The 21,298-nt window shown below is 42.9% G+C and overlaps 1 protein-coding gene across 5 annotated transcripts in view; it reads left to right on the forward strand.

Annotated features, from left to right (window-relative positions):
• The window catches only part of LOC106568556 (FSD1-like protein), a 125,836-nt gene that overhangs the window by 21,575 nt on the left and 82,963 nt on the right, over positions 1 to 21,298 (forward strand). For all 5 annotated transcript variants that reach the window (XM_045692678.1, XM_045692675.1, XM_045692674.1 and 2 more), the window contains exons 4-6: positions 5,307 to 5,408; positions 7,130 to 7,152; positions 13,722 to 13,843. In XM_045692678.1, the coding sequence (XP_045548634.1) occupies positions 5,307 to 5,408; positions 7,130 to 7,152; positions 13,722 to 13,843 (247 nt within the window). The remainder of the gene's footprint in view (positions 1 to 5,306; positions 5,409 to 7,129; positions 7,153 to 13,721; positions 13,844 to 21,298) is intronic.

Raw genomic sequence — 21,298 nt, forward strand, 5'->3', positions numbered from 1 at the left:
GTGTCAACGTTACAAGCTGGTGGTGTAATGGGGAAAGTTTTCCTGGCACACATTAGGTCCCTTGATACCAATTGAGCAACGTTCCCACGCCTCGAAGAATTCCAGTTGTTCTGGAGACAAATGGGGGTCTGACTAGATTGGTGTACCTAATAAACGGGCTACTGAACTCACATACTCATGTCTCATCATGGGAACCATGGAAACATACACTACCGTTCAAAAGTTTGGGGTCACTTAGAATTTTCCTTGTTTTTGAAAGAAAAGCAATTTCTTTTGTCTATTAAAATAACATCAAATTGATCAGAAATACAGTGTAGACATTGTTAATGTTGTAAATGACTATTGTAGCTGGAAACGGGCAGATTTTTTATGGAATATCTACATAGGCGTACAGAGGCCCATTATCAGCAACCATCACTCCTGTGTTCCAATGGCACGTTGTGTTAGCTAATCCAAGATTATCATTTTAAAAGGCTAATTGATCATTAGAAAATATTTTTCCAAATATGTTAGCACAGCTGAACTGTTGTTCTGATTTAAAAAAAGCAATTACACTGTCCTTCTTTAGATGAGTTGAGTATCTGGAGCATCAGCATTTGTGGGCTGGTCATGGGTGCACCGCAGCCACGCTCAAGGTCCTAAACGATATCATAACCGCCATTGATAAAAGACATTACTGTGCAGCCGTATTCATCGACCTGGCCAAGGCTTTCGACTCTGTCAATCACCACATTCTTATCGGCAGACTCAACAGCCTTGGCTTCTCAAATGACTGCCTCGCCTGGTTCACCAACTACTTCTCAGACAGAGTTCTGTGTGTCAAATCGGAGGGCCTGTTGTCCGGACCTCTGGCAGTCTCTATGGGTGGTGCCACAGGGTTTAATTCTCAGGCCGACTCTTCTCTGTATACATCAATGATGTCGCTCTTGCTGCTGGTGATTCTCTGATCCACCTCTACGCAGACGACACCATTCTATATACATCTGGCCCTTCTTTGGACACTGTGCTAACTACCCTCCAGACGAGCTTCAATGCCATACAACACTCCTTCCGTGGCCTCCAACTGCTCTTAAATACAAGTAAAACTAAATGCATTCTTTTCAAACGATCGCTGCCCACACCTGCCCGCCTGTCCAGCATCACTACTCTGGACGGTTCTGACTTAGAATATGTGGACAACTACAAATACCTAGGTGTCTGGTTAGACTGTAAACTCTCCTTCCAGACTCACATTAAGCATCTCCAATCCAAAATTAAATCTAGAATCGGCTTCCTATTTCGCAACAAGCATCCTTCACTCATGCTGCCAATCATACCCTCGTAAAACTGACCATCCTACCGATCCTTGACTTTGGCGATGTCATTTACAAAATAGCTTCCAACACTCTACTCAGCAAATTGGATGCAGTCTATCACAGTGCCATCCGTTTTGTCACCAAAGCCCCATATACTACCCACCACTGCGACCTGTAGACTCTCATTGGCTGGCTCTCACTTCATATTCGTCGCCAAACCCACTGGCTTTCAGGTCATCTATAAGTCTTTGCTAGGTAAAGCCCGGCCTTATCTCAGCTCACTGGTCACCATAGCAACACCCACCTGTAGCACGCGCTCCAGCAGGTATATTTCACTGGTCACCCCCAAAGCCAACTCCTACTTTGGCCGCCTTTCCTTCCAGTTCTCTGTTGCCAATGATTGGAACTAATTGCAAAAATCACTGAAGCTGGAGTCTTATATCTCCCTCACTAGCTTTAAGCACCAGCTGTCAGAGCAGCTTACAGATCATTGCACCTGTACATAGCCCATCTGTAAATAGCCCACCCACCTACCTCATCCCCATATTGTTATTTTTTTTTTGCTCCTTTGCGCCCCAGTATCTCTACTTGCACATTCATCTTCTGCACATCGATCACTCCACTGTTTAATTGCTATATTGTAATTATTTCGCCACTGTGGCCTATTTATTGCCTTACCTCCCTAATCTTAGTACGTACATTTGCACACACTGAATATAGATTTTTCTATTGTGTTATTTGACTGTATGTTTGTTTATCCCAGGTGTAACTCTGTTGTTTTTGTCACACTGCTTGCTTTGTCTTGGCCAGGTCACAGTTGTAAATGAGAACTTGATCTCAACTGGCCTACCTGGTTAAATAAAGATGAAAAAAAAATATATATATATATATCACATGTATATATCATATATATATATCACAGTTGTAAATGATATATATATATATATATATATATATTTTTTTTTTTTTCATCTTTATTTAACCAGGTAGGCCAGTTGACATCAAGTTCTCATTTACAACTGTGACCTGGCCAAGACAAAGCAAGTGTGTATATATATATAATTATTATTATTTATTTTTTTTAAACATTTGTTGGTTCGATTTCAGGCTCAAAATGGCCAGAAACAAATAACTTTCTTCTGAAACTCGTCAATCTATTCTTGTTCTGGGAAATGAAGGCTAATCCATGCGAGAAATTGCCAAGAAACTGCAGATCTGGTACAACTCTGTGTGCTACTCCCTTCACAGAACAGTGCAAACTGGCTCTAACCAGAATAGAAAGAGGAGTGGGAGGCCCCGGTGCACAACTGAGCAAGAGGACAAGTACATTAGAGTGTCTAGTTTGAGAAACAGACGCCTCACAAGTCCTCAACTGGCAGCTTCATTAAATAGTACCCGCAAAACACCAGTCTCAACGTCATCAGTGAAGATGCGACTCCGGGATGCTGGTATTTTAGGTTTCCAGCTACAATAGTAATTTACAACATTAACAATGTTTTACGCTCTATTTCTGATCAACTTGATGTTATTTTAATGGACAACAAATTAGCTTTTCTTTCAAAAACAAGGACATTTCTAAGTTACTCCAAACTTTTGCACGTTAGTGTATGTTTTCGTCATGTGACCCATGGAAACACAGATGTTCGTCATGTGACCCATGGAAACACAGATGTTCGTCATGTGACCCATGGAAACACAGATGTTCGCCATGGAAACACAGATGTTCGTCATGTGACCCATGGAAACACAGATGTTCGTCATGTGACCCATGGAAACACAGATGTTCGTCATGTGACCCATGGAAACACAGATGTTTGTCATGTGACCCATGGAAACACAGATGTTCGTCATGTGACCCATGGAAACACATACACCTGTTTGTTTTATTTCATTAAAGTTATTAATACGTCTCAGTGGCATTTTAATAACAGACAAACTAAACCATGTTGTTCATGATCCGTTTTAACAGTTAATATTCCCTTCAATGCATTTTTTCCAAGAGTTGCCCTTTTAAAGCTGTTTTGCCAGCATTTACTATTGTTATGAGTTTGTCTGTCAGCTGATGAACCAAAATGTTATTGTATTACTGTGAGCTCAGCTAGCCTTCCCCAACCAAGCAGGTGTTCTGTTACCTTTCCCCGTCTCTGGTCCTCTCTCCTTGGGGTACTCTCTGTTACCTTTCCCCCTCTCTGGTCGTCTCTCCTTGGGGTACTCTCTGTTACCTTTCCCCGTCTCTGGTCCTCTCTCCTTGGGGTACTCTCTGTTACCTTTCCCCCTCTCTGGTCCTCTCTCCTTGGGGTACTCTCTGTTACCTTTCCCCCTCTCTGGTCCTCTCTCCTTGGGGTACTCTCTGTTACCTTTCCCCCGCTCTGGTCGTCTCCTTGGGGTACTCTCTGTTACCTTTCCCCGTCTCTGGTCCTCTCTCCTTGGGGTACTCTCTGTTACCTTTCCCCGTCTCTGGTCCTCTCTCCTTGGGGTACTCTCTGTTACCTTTCCCCCGCTCTGGTCGTCTCCTTGGGGTACTCTCTGTTACCTTTCCCCGTCTCTGGTCCTCTCCTTGGGGTACTCTCTGTTACCTTTCCCCGTCTCTGGTCCTCTCTCCTTGGGGTACTCTCTGTTACCTTTCCCCCTCTCTGGTCCTCTCTCCTTGGGGTACTCTCTGTTACCTTTCCCCCTCTCTGGTCCTCTCTCCTTGGGGTACTCTCTGTTACCTTTCCCCGTCTCTGGTCCTCTCTCCTTGGGGTACTCTCTGTTACCTTTCCCCGTCTCTGGTCCTCTCTCCTTGGGGTACTCTCTGTTACCTTTCCCCCTCTCTGGTCCTCTCTCCTTGGGGTACTCTCTGTTACCTTTCCCCGTCTCTGGTCCTCTCCTTGGGGTACTCTCTGTTACCTTTCCCCGTCTCTGGTCCTCTCTCCTTGGGGTACTCTCTGTTACCTTTCCCCCTCTCTGGTCCTCTCTCCTTGGGGTACTCTCTGTTACCTTTCCCCGTCTCTGGTCGTCTCCTTGGGGTACTCTCTGTTACCTTTCCCCCTCTCTGGTCCTCTCTCCTTGGGGTACTCTCTGTTACCTTTCCCCCTCTCTGGTCCTCTCTCCTTGGGGTACTCTCTGTTACCTTTCCCCCTCTCTGGTCCTCTCTCTTGGGGTACTCTCTGTTACCTTTCCCCGTCTCTGGTCCTCTCTCCTTGGGGTACTCTCTGTTACCTTTCCCCGTCTCTGGTCCTCTCTCCTTGGGGTTCCTGGAACCTGAGAGGAGGCTTAGCAATAGCAGCTGATAGCTACCATAAGGTCTTCTATTGGTCAGCTATCTCTGTCCTGTAGGAAGGACAGTTATGAGAGCCTGTTCAGCCTCCTGTGCATCCCAAATGGCCCCCTATTCCCTATATAGTGATTCGACCAAAGCCCTATGGAACCCTATTCCCTATATAGTGATTAGACCAAAGCCCTATGGAACCCTATTCCCTATATAGTGCACTACTTTAGACCAGAGCCCTATGGAACCCTATTCCCTATATATAGTGCACTACTTTAGACCAGAGCCCTATGGAACCCTATTCCCTATATAGTGCACTACTTTTGACCAGAGCCCTATGGAACCCTATTTCCTATTTAGTGCACTACTTTAGACCAGAGCCCTATGGGACCCTATTTCCTATTTAGTGCACTCCAAGAGTGTGCAAAGCTGTCATCAAGACAAAGGGTGACTACTTTGAAGAATCTCAAATATAAAATATATTTAGATTTGTTGGTTACTACATGATTCCATATGTGTTATTTCATAGTTTTGAAGTCTTCACTATTATTCTACAATGTAGAAAATAGTAAAAAATAAAGAAAACCCCTCGAATGAGTCGTTGTGTGTCTATTTTTTATTTATATATGTATATAGTGGATGCTTTTAGTTTAGTTCTATTTAAATCAGGCTTCAACATGAGGTATCAAGGTCAATTCCATTCAGTGTTGTAACAGCTCACCCTTCTGAAATGTCTTTTTGTCCCCCTCTTTGTTCCGTAGCATCAACTGACACAGAGCGGCAGTGCCTTGAAGAGTGCAGTGGAGCTGCTGGAGTTTGCAAACAAAGCTCTGGATATTAACGACGAGGACGAGTTCACTAAGGTAGAGGCTGCTGTTCTCTAGGGCCTCTGACAAAAAAACATTTATAATTGGGTGTGTAAGTATGAAGTGCTTTCAGTGCCAACAGACATTTTTATTTCCATAGGATATTGAATTAGAATTTCATTTTTTTTGTTGCATTTAATGCACAAATTGAATCATTGAATTCATCAGTTGAACTTGTATTTCGTGATTTGAAACTGAATTGAGTGAATATTGCATTCGGGTTTTCAAATATTAAAATTCAATATTTTATATATTCAGTTTCGATATGGTAGATATTGCATTCATTGTCTCTGTATCAAGTCTATCAAAGTTTAATGTATTCAACTTTTCAGATTCAGTTTTTCAAATTCAGTTCTCTAAATTCAGATTCAAAACCAGAGACAACATCCTGGTTACTTTGCAGGCCAGGAAAAGTAGAGGAGAACAGAGAATGAAATACTCACTGTGCTAAACAGAAGCTTCTTGCGATTTCTGAAGCCAAAATATGTCATGTTGAATTTATTTTTCTTCCTGTGAATTTGGCTTTAGCGTTCTAATTGTTTCGGGCTATAAGCTATTATGACCCCATTCTTGAAAGCTGCGCGTAGGTCTGCCTTCTGTCCCCTCTATGATGATGATGATGATGATGACAGGCCACGTTAGAAGGGAGTGTCACAACAAAAACACAATTTGGCCCCCCGTAAGAATACAGTTGAATAGCCCTGTCACAGCCCTTCGAAGGATAGCCTTTCCACTCCTTATTTTAATCTTTGTCTTGTGACTGACTGGGTTCAGAACCAGGTCTCCTGCATGTCCAAGGAGTCTCAGCTTTCAGGAAAGGGGTCATAATAGTTTATAGTAGTTCAAATGCTAGAGACAAATTCATAGGAAGAAAAATAAATTCAACATGGCACATTGTCTTCAGAACCCGCAAGAAGGTTCTGTTTACCGGAGTGAGCGTTTTTTGAATTCTCTGTTCTCCTCTACTTTTCCTGGCCTCTGCAAAGTACCAGGATGTTGTCTCCTTGGTTCGGATCTGAATTCAGATAACTTGAATCTGAATGCATCTTGAGAAGTTGAAATATTATAAAACTTTGATCAACTTGAAATTATAGTTTGTCAACTTGATACACAGGCAATGAATGCAATATCTACCATATTGAAACTGAATATATATAAATATTGCATTTGAATATTCAATTAAATTGTGCATTACAAATTTTCAAACATTTCAAATTCAATGTCCTAATACAAATTCTAAATGATGGAATTCAAATACAATTTGTTGGCACTGAAATCACTCCGTATGTAAGCCTTAGACAATAACATTATTTGAATGTGATCAGCTGACGAGGACTACCAGGAAGTGAATGAAGGTCAACATTGATTTACGAGTCAAGAGCCTCGTATAGCTGTCATAGGTTGTAGTATGTCTTCACTGTAAAGTGAAACTACATGGAGTTTCTTTGATTTATTTTTGGATTACTTTCAAAGTGTTGATACTATGATGAATAGTGTTCTCCTGAACTAACAAACATGATTTTCCAAAATTTCCTATAATACAGAATCTTGAGTCCCGTGCCTGTACCCCATCCCGTGCCTGTACCCCATCCCGTGCCTGTACCCCTTGCCTGTACCCCATCCCGTGCCTGCATGGCTGTACTAACTATGATATATCTCTATTGTACTAACGGTCCCACTTCTTCTTTCTCCTCTTCCTCTCCTCCTCTTCTTCCAAGGCTGCCAAGCAGATCAAAGATAGGTACGGTACACTCTTTCCCTTCTTTAGTCTCTGGACATGCCTGGAAACCCGACGTTGAATTGCATTGAATTCTAAGTCGTGCAGAAATTATTATTATTATTATTATTTTTTTTTTTATCAGGAAAGTTTACTCTCACGACCTTTTACAAACCAGAAAATAATATGTTAACATACTTTACTGGTTGTCTGTGTATTTGGCGGTCCTTTTGGCGGTAGGAATGAATTCTACTTTTCCACAGGAAAGTATAATTAAAACACCTGGAGCATGTGCAGAAGGTCAAAATACCTGCGTGAGGCGCATGCATACTATCCGAGCTGGTGTTTACATGGTTCTGCGCGTGCTTCAGGTGTTACAAATACGAACGCACTACCGGCGCTTTGAAAAGTTGATGTAATTATACCTTCCTGTGGATATATTGTCTCACATTCCTGTCGCCAAAAGGACCAACCATACGGATAACCGATAAAGTAAGTTAAAAACAACATTCTGGCTTGTTCACGGCCGTATCTACATATAAGGACACGAAGGTCCGGACCTTGGGCTATTTTTATTTTCTCATTTGAAAAATAAATCATCATAAAATATATATATATATATATATATATATATATATATATATATATATATTCTACACAATAAAGAGAATCTATTACGTGTCAACGTCGAAATATTTCTCCCACCGTTCATCAAAGCTCAGAACGCTAATATTCTTCATCTGACTGAGTTCTAATCGCATCTACCTCATGGAGAACCAGTGGTTAGATCGTTATGTTCTCCTGCCTCATGGAGAACCAGTGGTTAGATCGTTATGTTCTCCTGCCTCATTGAGAACCAGTGGTTAGTTCGTTATGTTCTCCTGCCTCTTGGAGAACCAGTGGTTAGTTCGTTATGTTCTCCTGCCTCATGGAGAACCAGTGGTTAGTTCGTTATGTTCTCCTGCCTCATTGAGAACCAGTGGTTAGTTCGTTATGTTCTCCTGCCTCATTGAGAACCAGTGGTTAGATCGTTATGTTCTCCTGCCTCTTGGAGAACCAGTGGTTAGTTCGTTATGTTCTCCTGCCTCATGGAGAACCAGTGGTTAGATCGTTATGTTCTCCTGCCTCTTGGAGAACCAGTGGTTAGTTCGTTATGTTCTCCTGCCTCATTGAGAACCAGTGGTTAGATCGTTATGTTCTCCTGCCTCATTGAGAACCAGTGGTTAGATCGTTATGTTCTCCTGCCTCTTGGAGAACCAGTGGTTAGTTCGTTATGTTCTCCTGCCTCTTGGAGAACCAGTGGTTAGTTCGTTATGTTCTCCTGCCTCATTGAGAACCAGTGGTTAGTTCGTTATGTTCTCCTGCCTCTTGGAGAACCAGTGGTTAGTTCGTTATGTTCTCCTGCCTCATTGAGAACCAGTGGTTAGTTCGTTATGTTCTCCTGCCTCATTGAGAACCAGTGGTTAGTTCGTTATGTTCTCCTGCCTCTTGGAGAACCAGTGGTTAGATCGTTATGTTCTCCTGCCTCATTGAGAACCAGTGGTTAGTTCGTTATGTTCTCCTGCCTCATTGTGAACCAGTGGTTAGATCGTTATGTTCTCCTGCCTCATTGAGAACCAGTGGTTAGTTCGTTATGTTCTCCTGCCTCATTGTGAACCAGTGGTTAGATCGTTATGTTCTCCTGCCTCATGGAGAACCAGTGGTTAGTTCGTTATGTTCTCCTGCCTCTTGGAGAACCAGTGGTTAGATCGTTATGTTCTCCTGCCTCATTGAGAACCAGTGGTTAGATCGTTATGTTCTCCTGCCTCTTGGAGAACCAGTGGTTAGTTCGTTATGTTCTCCTGCCTCTTGGAGAACCAGTGGTTAGTTCGTTATGTTCTCCTGCCTCATTGAGAACCAGTGGTTAGTTCGTTATGTTCTCCTGCCTCTTGGAGAACCAGTGGTTAGTTCGTTATGTTCTCCTGCCTCATTGAGAACCAGTGGTTAGATCGTTATGTTCTCCTGCCTCTTGGAGAACCAGTGGTTAGTTCGTTATGTTCTCCTGCCTCATTGAGAACCAGTGGTTAGTTCGTTATGTTCTCCTGCCTCTTGGAGAACCAGTGGTTAGATCGTTATGTTCTCCTGCCTCATTGAGAACCAGTGGTTAGTTCGTTATGTTCTCCTGCCTCATTGAGAACCAGTGGTTAGTTCGTTATGTTCTCCTGCCTCATTGAGAACCAGTGGTTAGTTCGTTATGTTCTCCTGCCTCATTGAGAACCAGTGGTTAGTTCGTTATGTTCTCCTGCCTCTTGGAGAACCAGTGGTTAGATCGTTATGTTCTCCTGCCTCATTGAGAACCAGTGGTTAGTTCGTTATGTTCTCCTGCCTCATTGTGAACCAGTGGTTAGATCGTTATGTTCTCCTGCCTCATTGAGAACCAGTGGTTAGTTCGTTATGTTCTCCTGCCTCATTGTGAACCAGTGGTTAGATCGTTATGTTCTCCTGCCTCATGGAGAACCAGTGGTTAGTTCGTTATGTTCTCCTGCCTCTTGGAGAACCAGTGGTTAGATCGTTATGTTCTCCTGCCTCATTGAGAACCAGTGGTTAGATCGTTATGTTCTCCTGCCTCTTGGAGAACCAGTGGTTAGTTCGTTATGTTCTCCTGCCTCTTGGAGAACCAGTGGTTAGTTCGTTATGTTCTCCTGCCTCATTGAGAACCAGTGGTTAGTTCGTTATGTTCTCCTGCCTCTTGGAGAACCAGTGGTTAGTTCGTTATGTTCTCCTGCCTCATTGAGAACCAGTGGTTAGATCGTTATGTTCTCCTGCCTCTTGGAGAACCAGTGGTTAGTTCGTTATGTTCTCCTGCCTCATTGAGAACCAGTGGTTAGTTCGTTATGTTCTCCTGCCTCTTGGAGAACCAGTGGTTAGATCGTTATGTTCTCCTGCCTCATTGAGAACCAGTGGTTAGTTCGTTATGTTCTCCTGCCTCATTGAGAACCAGTGGTTAGTTCGTTATGTTCTCCTGCCTCATTGAGAACCAGTGGTTAGTTCGTTATGTTCTCCTGCCTCTTGGAGAACCAGTGGTTAGTTCGTTATGTTCTCCTGCCTCATTGAGAACCAGTGGTTAGATCGTTATGTTCTCCTGCCTCATTGAGAACCAGTGGTTAGTTCGTTATGTTCTCCTGCCTCATTGTGAACCAGTGGTTAGATCGTTATGTTCTCCTGCCTCATTGAGAACCAGTGGTTAGATCGTTATGTTCTCCTGCCTCATTGAGAACCAGTGGTTAGTTCGTTATGTTCTCCTGCCTCTTGGAGAACCAGTGGTTAGTTCGTTATGTTCTCCTGCCTCTTGGAGAACCAGTGGTTAGTCATTTACTCTACCGTTGAAAAGTTTTGGGTCACTTAGAAATGTCCTTGTTTTTGAAAGAAAAGCAAGTTTTTGTCCATTTTAAAATAACATCAAATTGATCAGAAATACAGTGTAGACTTTGTTAATGTTGTAAATGACTATTGTAGCTGGAAACTGCTTTTTAATTATATTTTTTATGGAATATCTACATAGGCATACAGAGGCCCGTTATCAGCAACCATCTCTCCTGTGTTCCAATGGCACATTGTGTTAGCTAATCCAAGTTTATCATTTTAAAAGGCTAATTGATCATTAGAAAACCCTTTTGCAATTATTTTAGCACAGCTGAAAACTGCTGTACTGATTTAAAGAAGCAATAAAACTGGCCTTCTTTAGACTAGTTGAGTATCTGGAGCATCAGCATTTGTGGGTTCGATTACAGGCTCAAAATGTCCAGAAACAAAGAACTTTCTTCTGAAACTCGTCAGTCTATTCTTGTTCTGAGAAATGAAGGCTATTCCATGCAAAGAAATTGCAAAGAAACTGAAGATCTGGTACAACGATGTGTACTACTCCCTTCACAGAACAGCGCAAACTGGCTCTAACCAGAATAGAAATAGTGGGAGGCCCCGGTGCACAACTTAGTTAGTTTTGTCTCCTGTCTCTTTGTGAACCAGTGGTTAGTTAGATATGTTCTCCTGTTCCTCCAGGATTTGCCTTTTTAGCAGCATATTCACCTCTCTCTCAAACGGCTAAGTCCGCCCTCTCACGGCAGAGGCTGAGGGCGACGTGAAACTAACTACCCAGTTCGCAGTCGACTCGATACGCAACACGTGTAGAGAAGCTGCTGACGGTGTGTTGGCGAGGAGCAAAACATATGCCACTAAGTTCTCATAATAACTTTGCTTTACAGAGAGTAGGTTACTGAGATATACGGTGATGTGACGCTCAGTGGTGAGACTGAGGCAGGCTGCAATGCATGTAGGAAGAAGCAGAGGAGACAGAGAAGAGGTCAGTACAGTGGTTCCCAAACTTGACAAAATCTGTACTGATCTAATCAAACAAGTTCGGGAAACTTAAATATATATTTTTTTTAAATAAGATACCGTATGTATCAATATGGACATCTCCATAGGACCTATCTTCCCTGCAGGGAACATTATAATACAAATGATCAATTTTTTGTAATTTAAAAAAAATATATATCCCACGTTTTTGTTTTGTCGCTGATGTGTTGTGTCAGTGTGAATCACCCCCCCCCCCTTTTATAACATAGCCTGTTAGCTATAGCAACTGCAATGTGTTTTGTAGCTGGACTGAGGGGAATGAACCTACAGCAGCCGAAGTGATAATGACTGGGGTCATTGTTGCACGTTTTTTACTGTTCTCCAAATAGCACTTGAACGTTTTTAGGTTTCATCCAGACCTCACTAAAACGAAAACCCTAGTTACGGGCCCTAATGTAGAGGGAACTTCCCTGATTCAAACGCTCAATTCTGCCCAACATAGAATTCAATGAAATTCAACGTCTGGTTTCCAGACAAATGGACATGCCTGGTATCACGTTGCAGTGGTGTGAGAAGCCGAGCTTAGCGGTTTAGAGTCATAATCTGGTCAAATAGTTAGAGGTCTTGTTTTATGTGCTTTACTAACTAGATGTCTTTTTTTAGTTGTTTTCTTCATGTAGTCAGCGATCTGGTCAGAACATCCAGTGAAGTAAAAGTAACATGCATTTAGTGTATCAACGTGTGTGTGTGTGTGTGTGAGTCTTTGTTTGCTGTAACTGACCCCAAGGTAAGTGACATTAGGCAAGTTTCCATTGACCCAGGTTTATTGGACGAAAGCATTGCGACGTGTAATGGAAAGGGAGACGTTTTCTAAAGCTCGACAACATTTTTATCCGTTCGGCGGCCTGGATTATTATTATTATTATTATTATTATTTTGTCTGACTTCATTTATTGCGACCAAATTATGATGGAAACTGTGTTTTTTTCGAGGGGAAAAAAATGAGCGTTGACAAATAATTTTGAAGGTACGCGGGGCCACGTCAACGCTGAGCCTAACTATGAAGCTCCACTCCACATTTAATTCTCAAAACCCACTGATTGTTAATCGGTTGGTAGAGCATGGTGTTTGCAACGCCAGCATGGTGTGTGCAACGCCAGGGTTGTGGGTTCGATTCCCACGGGGGGCCAGTACAAAAACAATAAAAATCAATAAATAATATATTTTTTTTTTTTATTGAAATGTATGTATTCACTACTGTAAGTCGCTCTGGATAAGAGCGTCTGCTAAATGACTAAAAATGTAAAATGTTAATCTATTTTTCATAATAAAAAATTAAATTTCTTTGCAGGATCCTTGATTTGTAAATGACCTATTGTAGCTGTAAACAGCAGGTTTCTCTGAGATGCGTTATGCATACAGCCCTTGTCATGACTTTCAACAATGCCTGAAATTGCTTCCACTTGCTTTTCTGGTTGGCTGGATGCAAGTTTCACCGACCAATTATATCAGACATACAGGAGTGCAAGTCTCACCGGGGCGACCACGGACCGTGGCGAACAGTTGGCACATGAGAATGATTTAGACTATAGCAAATATTAATGAATTTATTGCATTCTGTCAATGCTGGCTTTGGCGGGCAACCTGAGCCATGAACCAGATATTGTATGTGGGAGGGCAGACAGGGTCTGTTGCCAATTTATTATTTAGCAATCTGCCTAAATGGATAATGGAAACACTTCAACCACATTTTCGCGAAAACGTAAATTACAAAAAAAAAATTTGTGGTGATGGTTTTTATTTTTTTGTGTGTGGTTTTCATTATGTCCAGCTGTTTATATCGAAAAAAAAACACCAGACATTTAAATGCAAATGCACCGTAGCAAGCTATTGCCGAATCTATTGTCTATGCCAACTTTGTAAATGGCGACCAAAAAAAATCACAAGTTAATGGAAACATTGCTCTTGTTTGTGTCTCCGACACCTGCTGGGAAGGGTAGCCTGTTCCCAGACCTGTTCCTGATCTTGCCAACTCCAACGCCGTTGCTGTCGTGGCCAAGACAAACATGACAAGGAGTTAGCATGTCTCACAAAACCATAATCTTATGTATGTATGTATTCCGATAGAAATGACATCGGTACTAAACTTTGAATGTGATAAGCACAAACAGACTGGTACTCAGGCTAGCTGAAGGGTGTTGTTGTTGGTGGTGTTACTCTGCTATGGTGGCCTCACTGTGCCATGTTCCTCCCTGCAGGGTAACCATGGCCCCAGCCTTCAGACTGACCATGAAGCCCAAGGCCACAGACAACATGAACCATCTCATGGTGGACTTCAACCAGGAGCGACAACTCCTCCAGAACCTCAGGTTTCTGCCTGGTACGTACATGTGGCTTGTGTCCCAAGTGGCCCCTATTCCCTATATATAGTGCACTACTTTAGACCAGAGCCCTATAGAACCCTATTCCCTATATATAGTGCACTACTTTAGACTAGAGCCCTATGGAACCCTATTCCCTATATAGTGCACTACTTTAGACCAGAGCCCTATGGAACCCTATTCCCTATATAGTGGACTACTTTAGACTAGAGCCCTATGGAACCCTATTCCCTATATAGTGCACTACATTAGACCAGAGCCCTATGGAACCCTATTCCCTATATATAGTGCACTACTTTAGACCAGAGCCCTATGGAACACTATTCCCTATATAGTGCACTACTTTAGACCAGAGCCCTATAGAACCCTATTCCCTATATATAGTGCACTACTTTAGACTAGCACACGAGTCGACCACAGATGGCATGGCTGAGGGTCCACAGGAGAGGTTTGAGAACCACAGATGTCCTGAGCAGACAGACACTACAGTACCACAGATCAGAATGAACCACTCAACAAGACTAAAATAACCCAGAAGAGAACAGGTTCTTCAGGGAACTAACCCGGGCAGTAGAAGACCTTTCTCATTTTAGTGATTCCCTCTATGTACTACTGAAGTACTACTGAAGTACTACTGATGGGGCTGAGCTCTAGGGCAGTAGAGCTGTAGGGATGTTGGGCTGTAGGGCAGTAGAGCTGTAGGGCTGTAGGGCTGTAGAGCTGTAGGGCAGTAGAGCTGTAGGGATGTTGGGCTGTAGGGCTGTACAGCTACTGTTTCTCATTGAGGTCCAGCGGTCTGTAGGACTGTGTTTCTCACTGAGGTCCAGAGGTCTGTAGACCCGTGTTTCTCACTGAGGTCCAGCGGTCTGTAGACCCGTGTTTCTCACTGAGGTCCAGCGGTCTGTAGACCCGTGTTTCTCACTGAGGTCCAGCGGTCTGTAGACCCGTGTTTCTCACTGAGGTCCAGCGGTCTGTAGACCTGTGTTTCTCACTGAGGTCCAGCGGTCTGTAGACCCGTGTTTCTCACTGAGGTCCAGCGGTCTGTATTCTTGAGGTTTGAGTATTACTGATACATCAGATTAGCTGTATGCCTTGTTGTGGCACTGGGAAGTTTTGAATAGCTTTAAGGGCAGTCTGTCAGTGTAGTGGAGCAAACCTCAAACCGACGGCTTACATTGATACATCAGATTAGCTGTATGCCTTGTTGTGGACCTGGAGAAGCTTTGAGGGCAGTCGTCACAGTGGCAAAACTAGACTAGAGAACTGCTTTAATAGGACAAATCCTTCTCAAGCTGACTGTGTGTGTGTGTGTGTGTGTGTACACGTGTGCGGTTGAGGCAAGGCCGTGGCTCGTCAGCGCTGTGGCTCGTCAGCGCTGCTCTCTCTGTTGCTCGGAGCTAGTAGACATGCTCAGCGGACCGAGAGAGCAGAGCTTCAGTCCTCTCTAAGTCTTCAAGTGTAACTAAAAGAGACAGACTAGGCCTCTGTGGTTAGAGAGCAGTCTGGAGTGTAGTAGGCATGGACTGTGTCCCAAATGGAACCCTGTCCTACTTTAGACCAGAGCCCTATAGAACCCTGTTCCCTATATAGTGCACTACTTTAGACCAGAGCCCTATGGAACCCTATTCCCTATATAGTACACTACTTTAGACCAGAGCCCTATGGAACCCTATTCCCTATATAGTACACTACTTTAGACCAGAGCCCTATGGAACCCTATTCCCTATATAGTGCACTACTTTAGACCAGAGCCCTATGGAACCCTATTCCCTATATAGTGCACTACTTTAGACCAGAGCCCTATGGAATCCTATTCCCTATATATAGTGCACTACTTTAGACCAGAGCTCTATAGAACCCTATTCCCTATATAGTGCACTACTTTAGACCAGAGCCCTATGGAACCCTATTCCCTATATAGTGCACTACTTTAGACCAAAGCCCTATGGAACCCTATTCCCTATATAGTGCACTACTTTAGACCAAAACCCTATGGAACCCTATTCCCTATATAGTGCACTACTTTAGACCAAAACCCTATGGAACCCTATTCCCTATATAGTGCACTACTTTAGACCAAAACCCTATGGAACCCTATTCCCTATATAGTGCACTACTTTAGACCAAAACCCTATGGAACCCTATTCCCTATATAGTGCACTACTTTAGACCAAAACCCTATGGAACCCTATTCCCTATATAGTGCACTACTTTAGACCAAAACCCTATGGAACCCTATTCCTAGATTGGATCTCCTACTCCGAGACACTTGATGAATACCGGCCCAGATCTGAAGTAACATATCGCTGTGCTTCCTTCTAGTAATCCCATCTGAGAAGTTATGGAGGTTATATAAGGTTAGAGTTAGGTTTCACATTTCTATATTTGTTCAGCCTTCACAGCACTGCCACCCTGGAAAACACTGTCAGGTTACTCCATGGGCAGTGTCTGAACTAGTACCCTGTACACTATCTGGTGCACTATATAGGGAATAGGGTTCCATAGGGCTCTGGTCTAAAGTAGTGCACTATATAGGGAATAGGGTTCCATAGGGCTCTGGTCTAAAGTAGTGCACTATCTAGGAATAGGGCTCTGGTCAAAAGTAGTGCACTATATAGGGAATAGGGTCCCATAGGGCTCTGGTCTAAAGTAGTGCACTATATAGGGAATAGGGTCCCATAGGGCTCTGGTCTAAAGTAGTGCACTATATAGGGAATAGGGTTCCATAGGGCTCTGGTCTAAAGTAGTGCACTATATAGGGAATAGGGTTCCATAGGGCTCTGGTCTAAAGTAGTGCACTATATAGGGAATAGGGTTCTATAGAGCTCTGGTCTAAAGTAGTGCACTATATAGGGAATAGGGTTCCATAGGGCTCTGGTCTAAAGTAGTGCACTATATAGGGAATAGGGTTCCATAGGGCTCTGGTCTAAAGTAGTGCACTATATAGGGATCAGGTCCACCCTATCCATTCAATATAATCTAAAAGGCTAAACTGATCCCAGGTCAGCACTCCTACTCTAAGGTGCTTTATGAATACAGACCTTGTTGTATTTCTAGTGGGATGGTACACAACTAGACAGGATGACTGATATTGATGTTTATCAGAAATTGGCTTAGCCAAAGTACTCAAACAAAGAACTGTGATGAGCAGCAGCAGCATGATCGTCAAACCACCTGATGCCGCAGCCAAGCCCAGCATCACTGATGCTGCCGAGCTCCAGCTAGCTCTGTGTGCAGGAGCCTACCCACCCTTCCACAAGCGCCGGCATAATGGCGCCACAGCCCCCTCCACCTCCACTGTTCCCGGATGATCTTGGAACAGAGGAGCCAGCCCAGGTTAACCTGGGATCCTACCCTTAGCCGCAGGTTTTCTGTCCAACAACATTTATATAATAGCAACTCTTCATAGGAAGAGAGAGAGAGGCTGGAATACTCGGTTACTGCAGACGCTGCATTATGCCACATCAACCGTGTGTGTGTGTGTGTGTGTGTGTGTGTGTGTGTGTGTGTGTGTGTGTGTGTGTGTGTGTGTGTGTAATAGATTAAATAAAAAATATAGGACACACATCACGACAAGAGAGACACACAACACTACATGAAGAGAGACCTAAAACAACAACATAGTATGGCAGCAACACAACATGACAACAACATGGTAGAAACACAACATGGCAGAAACACAACATGGTAGCAACACCACATGACAACAACATGGCAGCAACACAACATGACAACAACATGGTAGCAACACAACATGGTAGAAACAACAACATGGTAGCAACACAACATGACAACAACATGGCAGCAACACAACATGACAACAACATGGCAGCAACACAACATGACAACAACATGGCAGCAACACAACATGACAACAACATGGTAGCAACACAACATGGTAGAAACACCACATGACAACAACATGGCAGCAACACAACATGACAACAACATGGCAGCAACACAACATGACAACAACATGGCAGCAACACAACATGACAACAACATGGCAGCAACACAACATGACAACAACATGGCAGCAACACAACATGACAACAACATGGCAGCAACACATAACAACATGGTAGCAACACCACATGACAACAACATGGTAGCAACACAACATGACAACAACATGGTAGAAACACAACATGACAACACAGCATGGTAGAAACACAACATGGTAGAAACACCACATGACAACAACATGGTAGGAACACAACATGACAACAACATGGTAGCAACACAACATGACAACAACATGGTAGAAACACAACATGACAACACAGCATGGTAGAAACACAACATGACAACAACATGGTAGAAACACAACATGACAACAACATGGTAGAAACACAACATGTCAACAACATGGTAGCAACACAACATGACAACACAGCATGGTAGCAACACAACATGACAACAACATTGTAGCAACACAACATGACAACAACATGGTAGAAACACAACATGACAACAACATGGCAGCAACACAACATGACAACAACATGGTAGCAACACAACATGACAACAACATGGTAGAAACACAACATGACAACAACATGGTAGAAACACAACATGACAACAACATGGTAGAAACACAACATGACAATAACATGGTAGCAACACAACATGACAACAACATGGTAGCAACACAACATGACAACAACATGGTAGCAACACAACATGACAACAACATGGTAGCAACACAACATGACAACAACATGGTAGCAACACAACATGACAACAACATGGTAGAAGAAACACATGACAACAACATGGTAGAAACACATGACAACAACATGGTAGCAGAAACACATGACAACAACACATGACAACAACAACAACATAGCAGAAACACATGACAACAACATGGTAGCAACACAACATGACAACAACATCGCAACAACACATGACAACAACATGGTAGAAACACATGACAACATGGTAGCAACACATGACGACAACATGGTAGCAACACATGACGACAACATGGTAGCAACACATGACAACAACATGGTAGCAACACATGACAACAACATGGTAGCAACACAACATGACAACAACATGGTAGCAACACAACATGACAACAACATGGTAGCAACACAACATGACAACAACATGGTAGAAACACAACATGACAACACAGCATGGTAGAAACACAACATGACAACAACATGGTAGAAACACAACATGACAACAACATGGCAGCAACACAACATGACAACAACATGGTAGCAACACAACATGACAACAACATGGTAGAAACACAACATGACAACAACATGGTAGAAACACAACATGACAACAACATGGTAGAAACACAACATGACAACAACATGGTAGCAACACAACATGACAACAACATGGTAGCAACACAACATGACAACAACATGGTAGCAACACAACATGACAACAACATGGTAGCAACACAACATGACAACAACATGGTAGCAACACAACATGACAACAACATGGTAGAAAAACAACATGACAACAACATGGTAGAAACACAACATGACAACAACATGGTAGAAACACAACATGACAACAACATGGTAGAAGAAACACATGACAACAACATGGTAGCAACACATGACAACAACATGGTAGCAACACAACATGACAACAACATCGCAACAACACATGACAACAACATGGTAGCAACACAACATGACAACAACATGGTAGCAACACAACATGACAACAACATGGTAGAAACACAACATGACAACACAGCATGGTAGAAACACAACATGACAACAACATGGTAGAAACACAACATGACAACAACATGGTAGAAACACAACATGTCAACAACATGGTAGCAACACAACATGACAACACAGCATGGTAGCAACACAACATGACAACAACATTGTAGCAACACAACATGACAACAACATGGTAGAAACACAACATGACAACAACATGGCAGCAACACAACATGACAACAACATGGTAGCAACACAACATGACAACAACATGGTAGCAACACAACATGACAACAACATGGTAGAAACACAACATGACAACAACATGGTAGAAACACAACATGACAACAACATGGTAGAAACACAACATGACAACAACATGGTAGCAACACAACATGACAACAACATGGTAGCAACACAACATGACAACAACATGGTAGCAACACAACATGACAACAACATGGTAGAAAAACAACATGACAACAACATGGTAGCAACACAACATGACAACAACATGGTAGAAACACAACATGACAACAACATGGTAGCAACACAACATGACAACAACATGGTAGCAACACAACATGACAACAACATGGTAGAAAAACAACATGACAACAACATGGTAGCAACACAACATGACAACAACATGGTAGAAACACAACATGACAACAACATGGTAGCAACACAACATGACAACAACATGGTAGAAACACAACATGACAACAACATTGTAGCAACACATGACAACAACATGGTAGCAGAAACACATGACAACAACACATGACAACAACATGGTAGCAGAAACACATGACAACAACACATGACAACAACATGGTAGCAGAAACACATGACAACAACATGGTAGAAACACAACATGACAACAACATCGCAACAACACATGACAACAACATGGTAGCAACACAACATGACAACAACATGGTAGAAACACAACATGACAACAACATGGTAGAAACACAATATGACAACAACATGGTAGCAACACATGACAACAACATGGTAGAAACACAACATGACAACAACATGGTAGCAACACAGCATGGTAGCAGCACAACATGACAACAACATGGTATGATGGGCAGCTGGCAAGAAATCGGATGTATTTGTCTGCGATTGTGGACATTATCGAGTTCCTTTTGGGGGGCGTCCACAGCTACATGCGAGAACTCCTTTTCCACTTTGACAAAACGTTTTCAGTCAGCGCGGAAGAAGCATTCTACCCCCGCTCTTCTAAGCCAACTGGCATTTGATGGGGATTCTACAAGAACATTTCAGAGGGGAATGGAATGATCAAATACTCAGGAAGTTTCACAGAGTATCGAAGGAAGCTGCAACTCTTTTGAAAAGGTAAGATTGAAACAAGCAAGCTTGTCATCTCACTGTGGTAGGCTGTAGGCTGCATCTCACTGTGGTAGGCTGCAGGCTGCATCTCACTGTGGTAGGCTGCAGGCTGCATCTCACTGTAGTAGGCTGCAGGCTGCATCTCACTGTAGTAGGCTGCATGTCACTGTAGTAGGCTGTAGGCTGCGTCTCACTGTAGTAGGCTGTAGGCTGCATCTCACTGTAGTAGGCTGCATCTCACTGTAGTAGGCTGCAGGCTGCATCTCACTGTAGTAGGCTGCAGGCTGCATCTCACTGTAGTAGGCTGCAGGCTGCATCTCACTGTAGTAGGCTGCATCTCACTGTAGTAGACTGTAGGCTGCATCTCACTGTAGTAGGCTG

Source organism: Salmo salar, chromosome ssa13 (genome assembly GCF_905237065.1).
Source record: "Salmo salar chromosome ssa13, Ssal_v3.1, whole genome shotgun sequence".
NCBI lineage: Eukaryota > Metazoa > Chordata > Actinopteri > Salmoniformes > Salmonidae > Salmo > Salmo salar.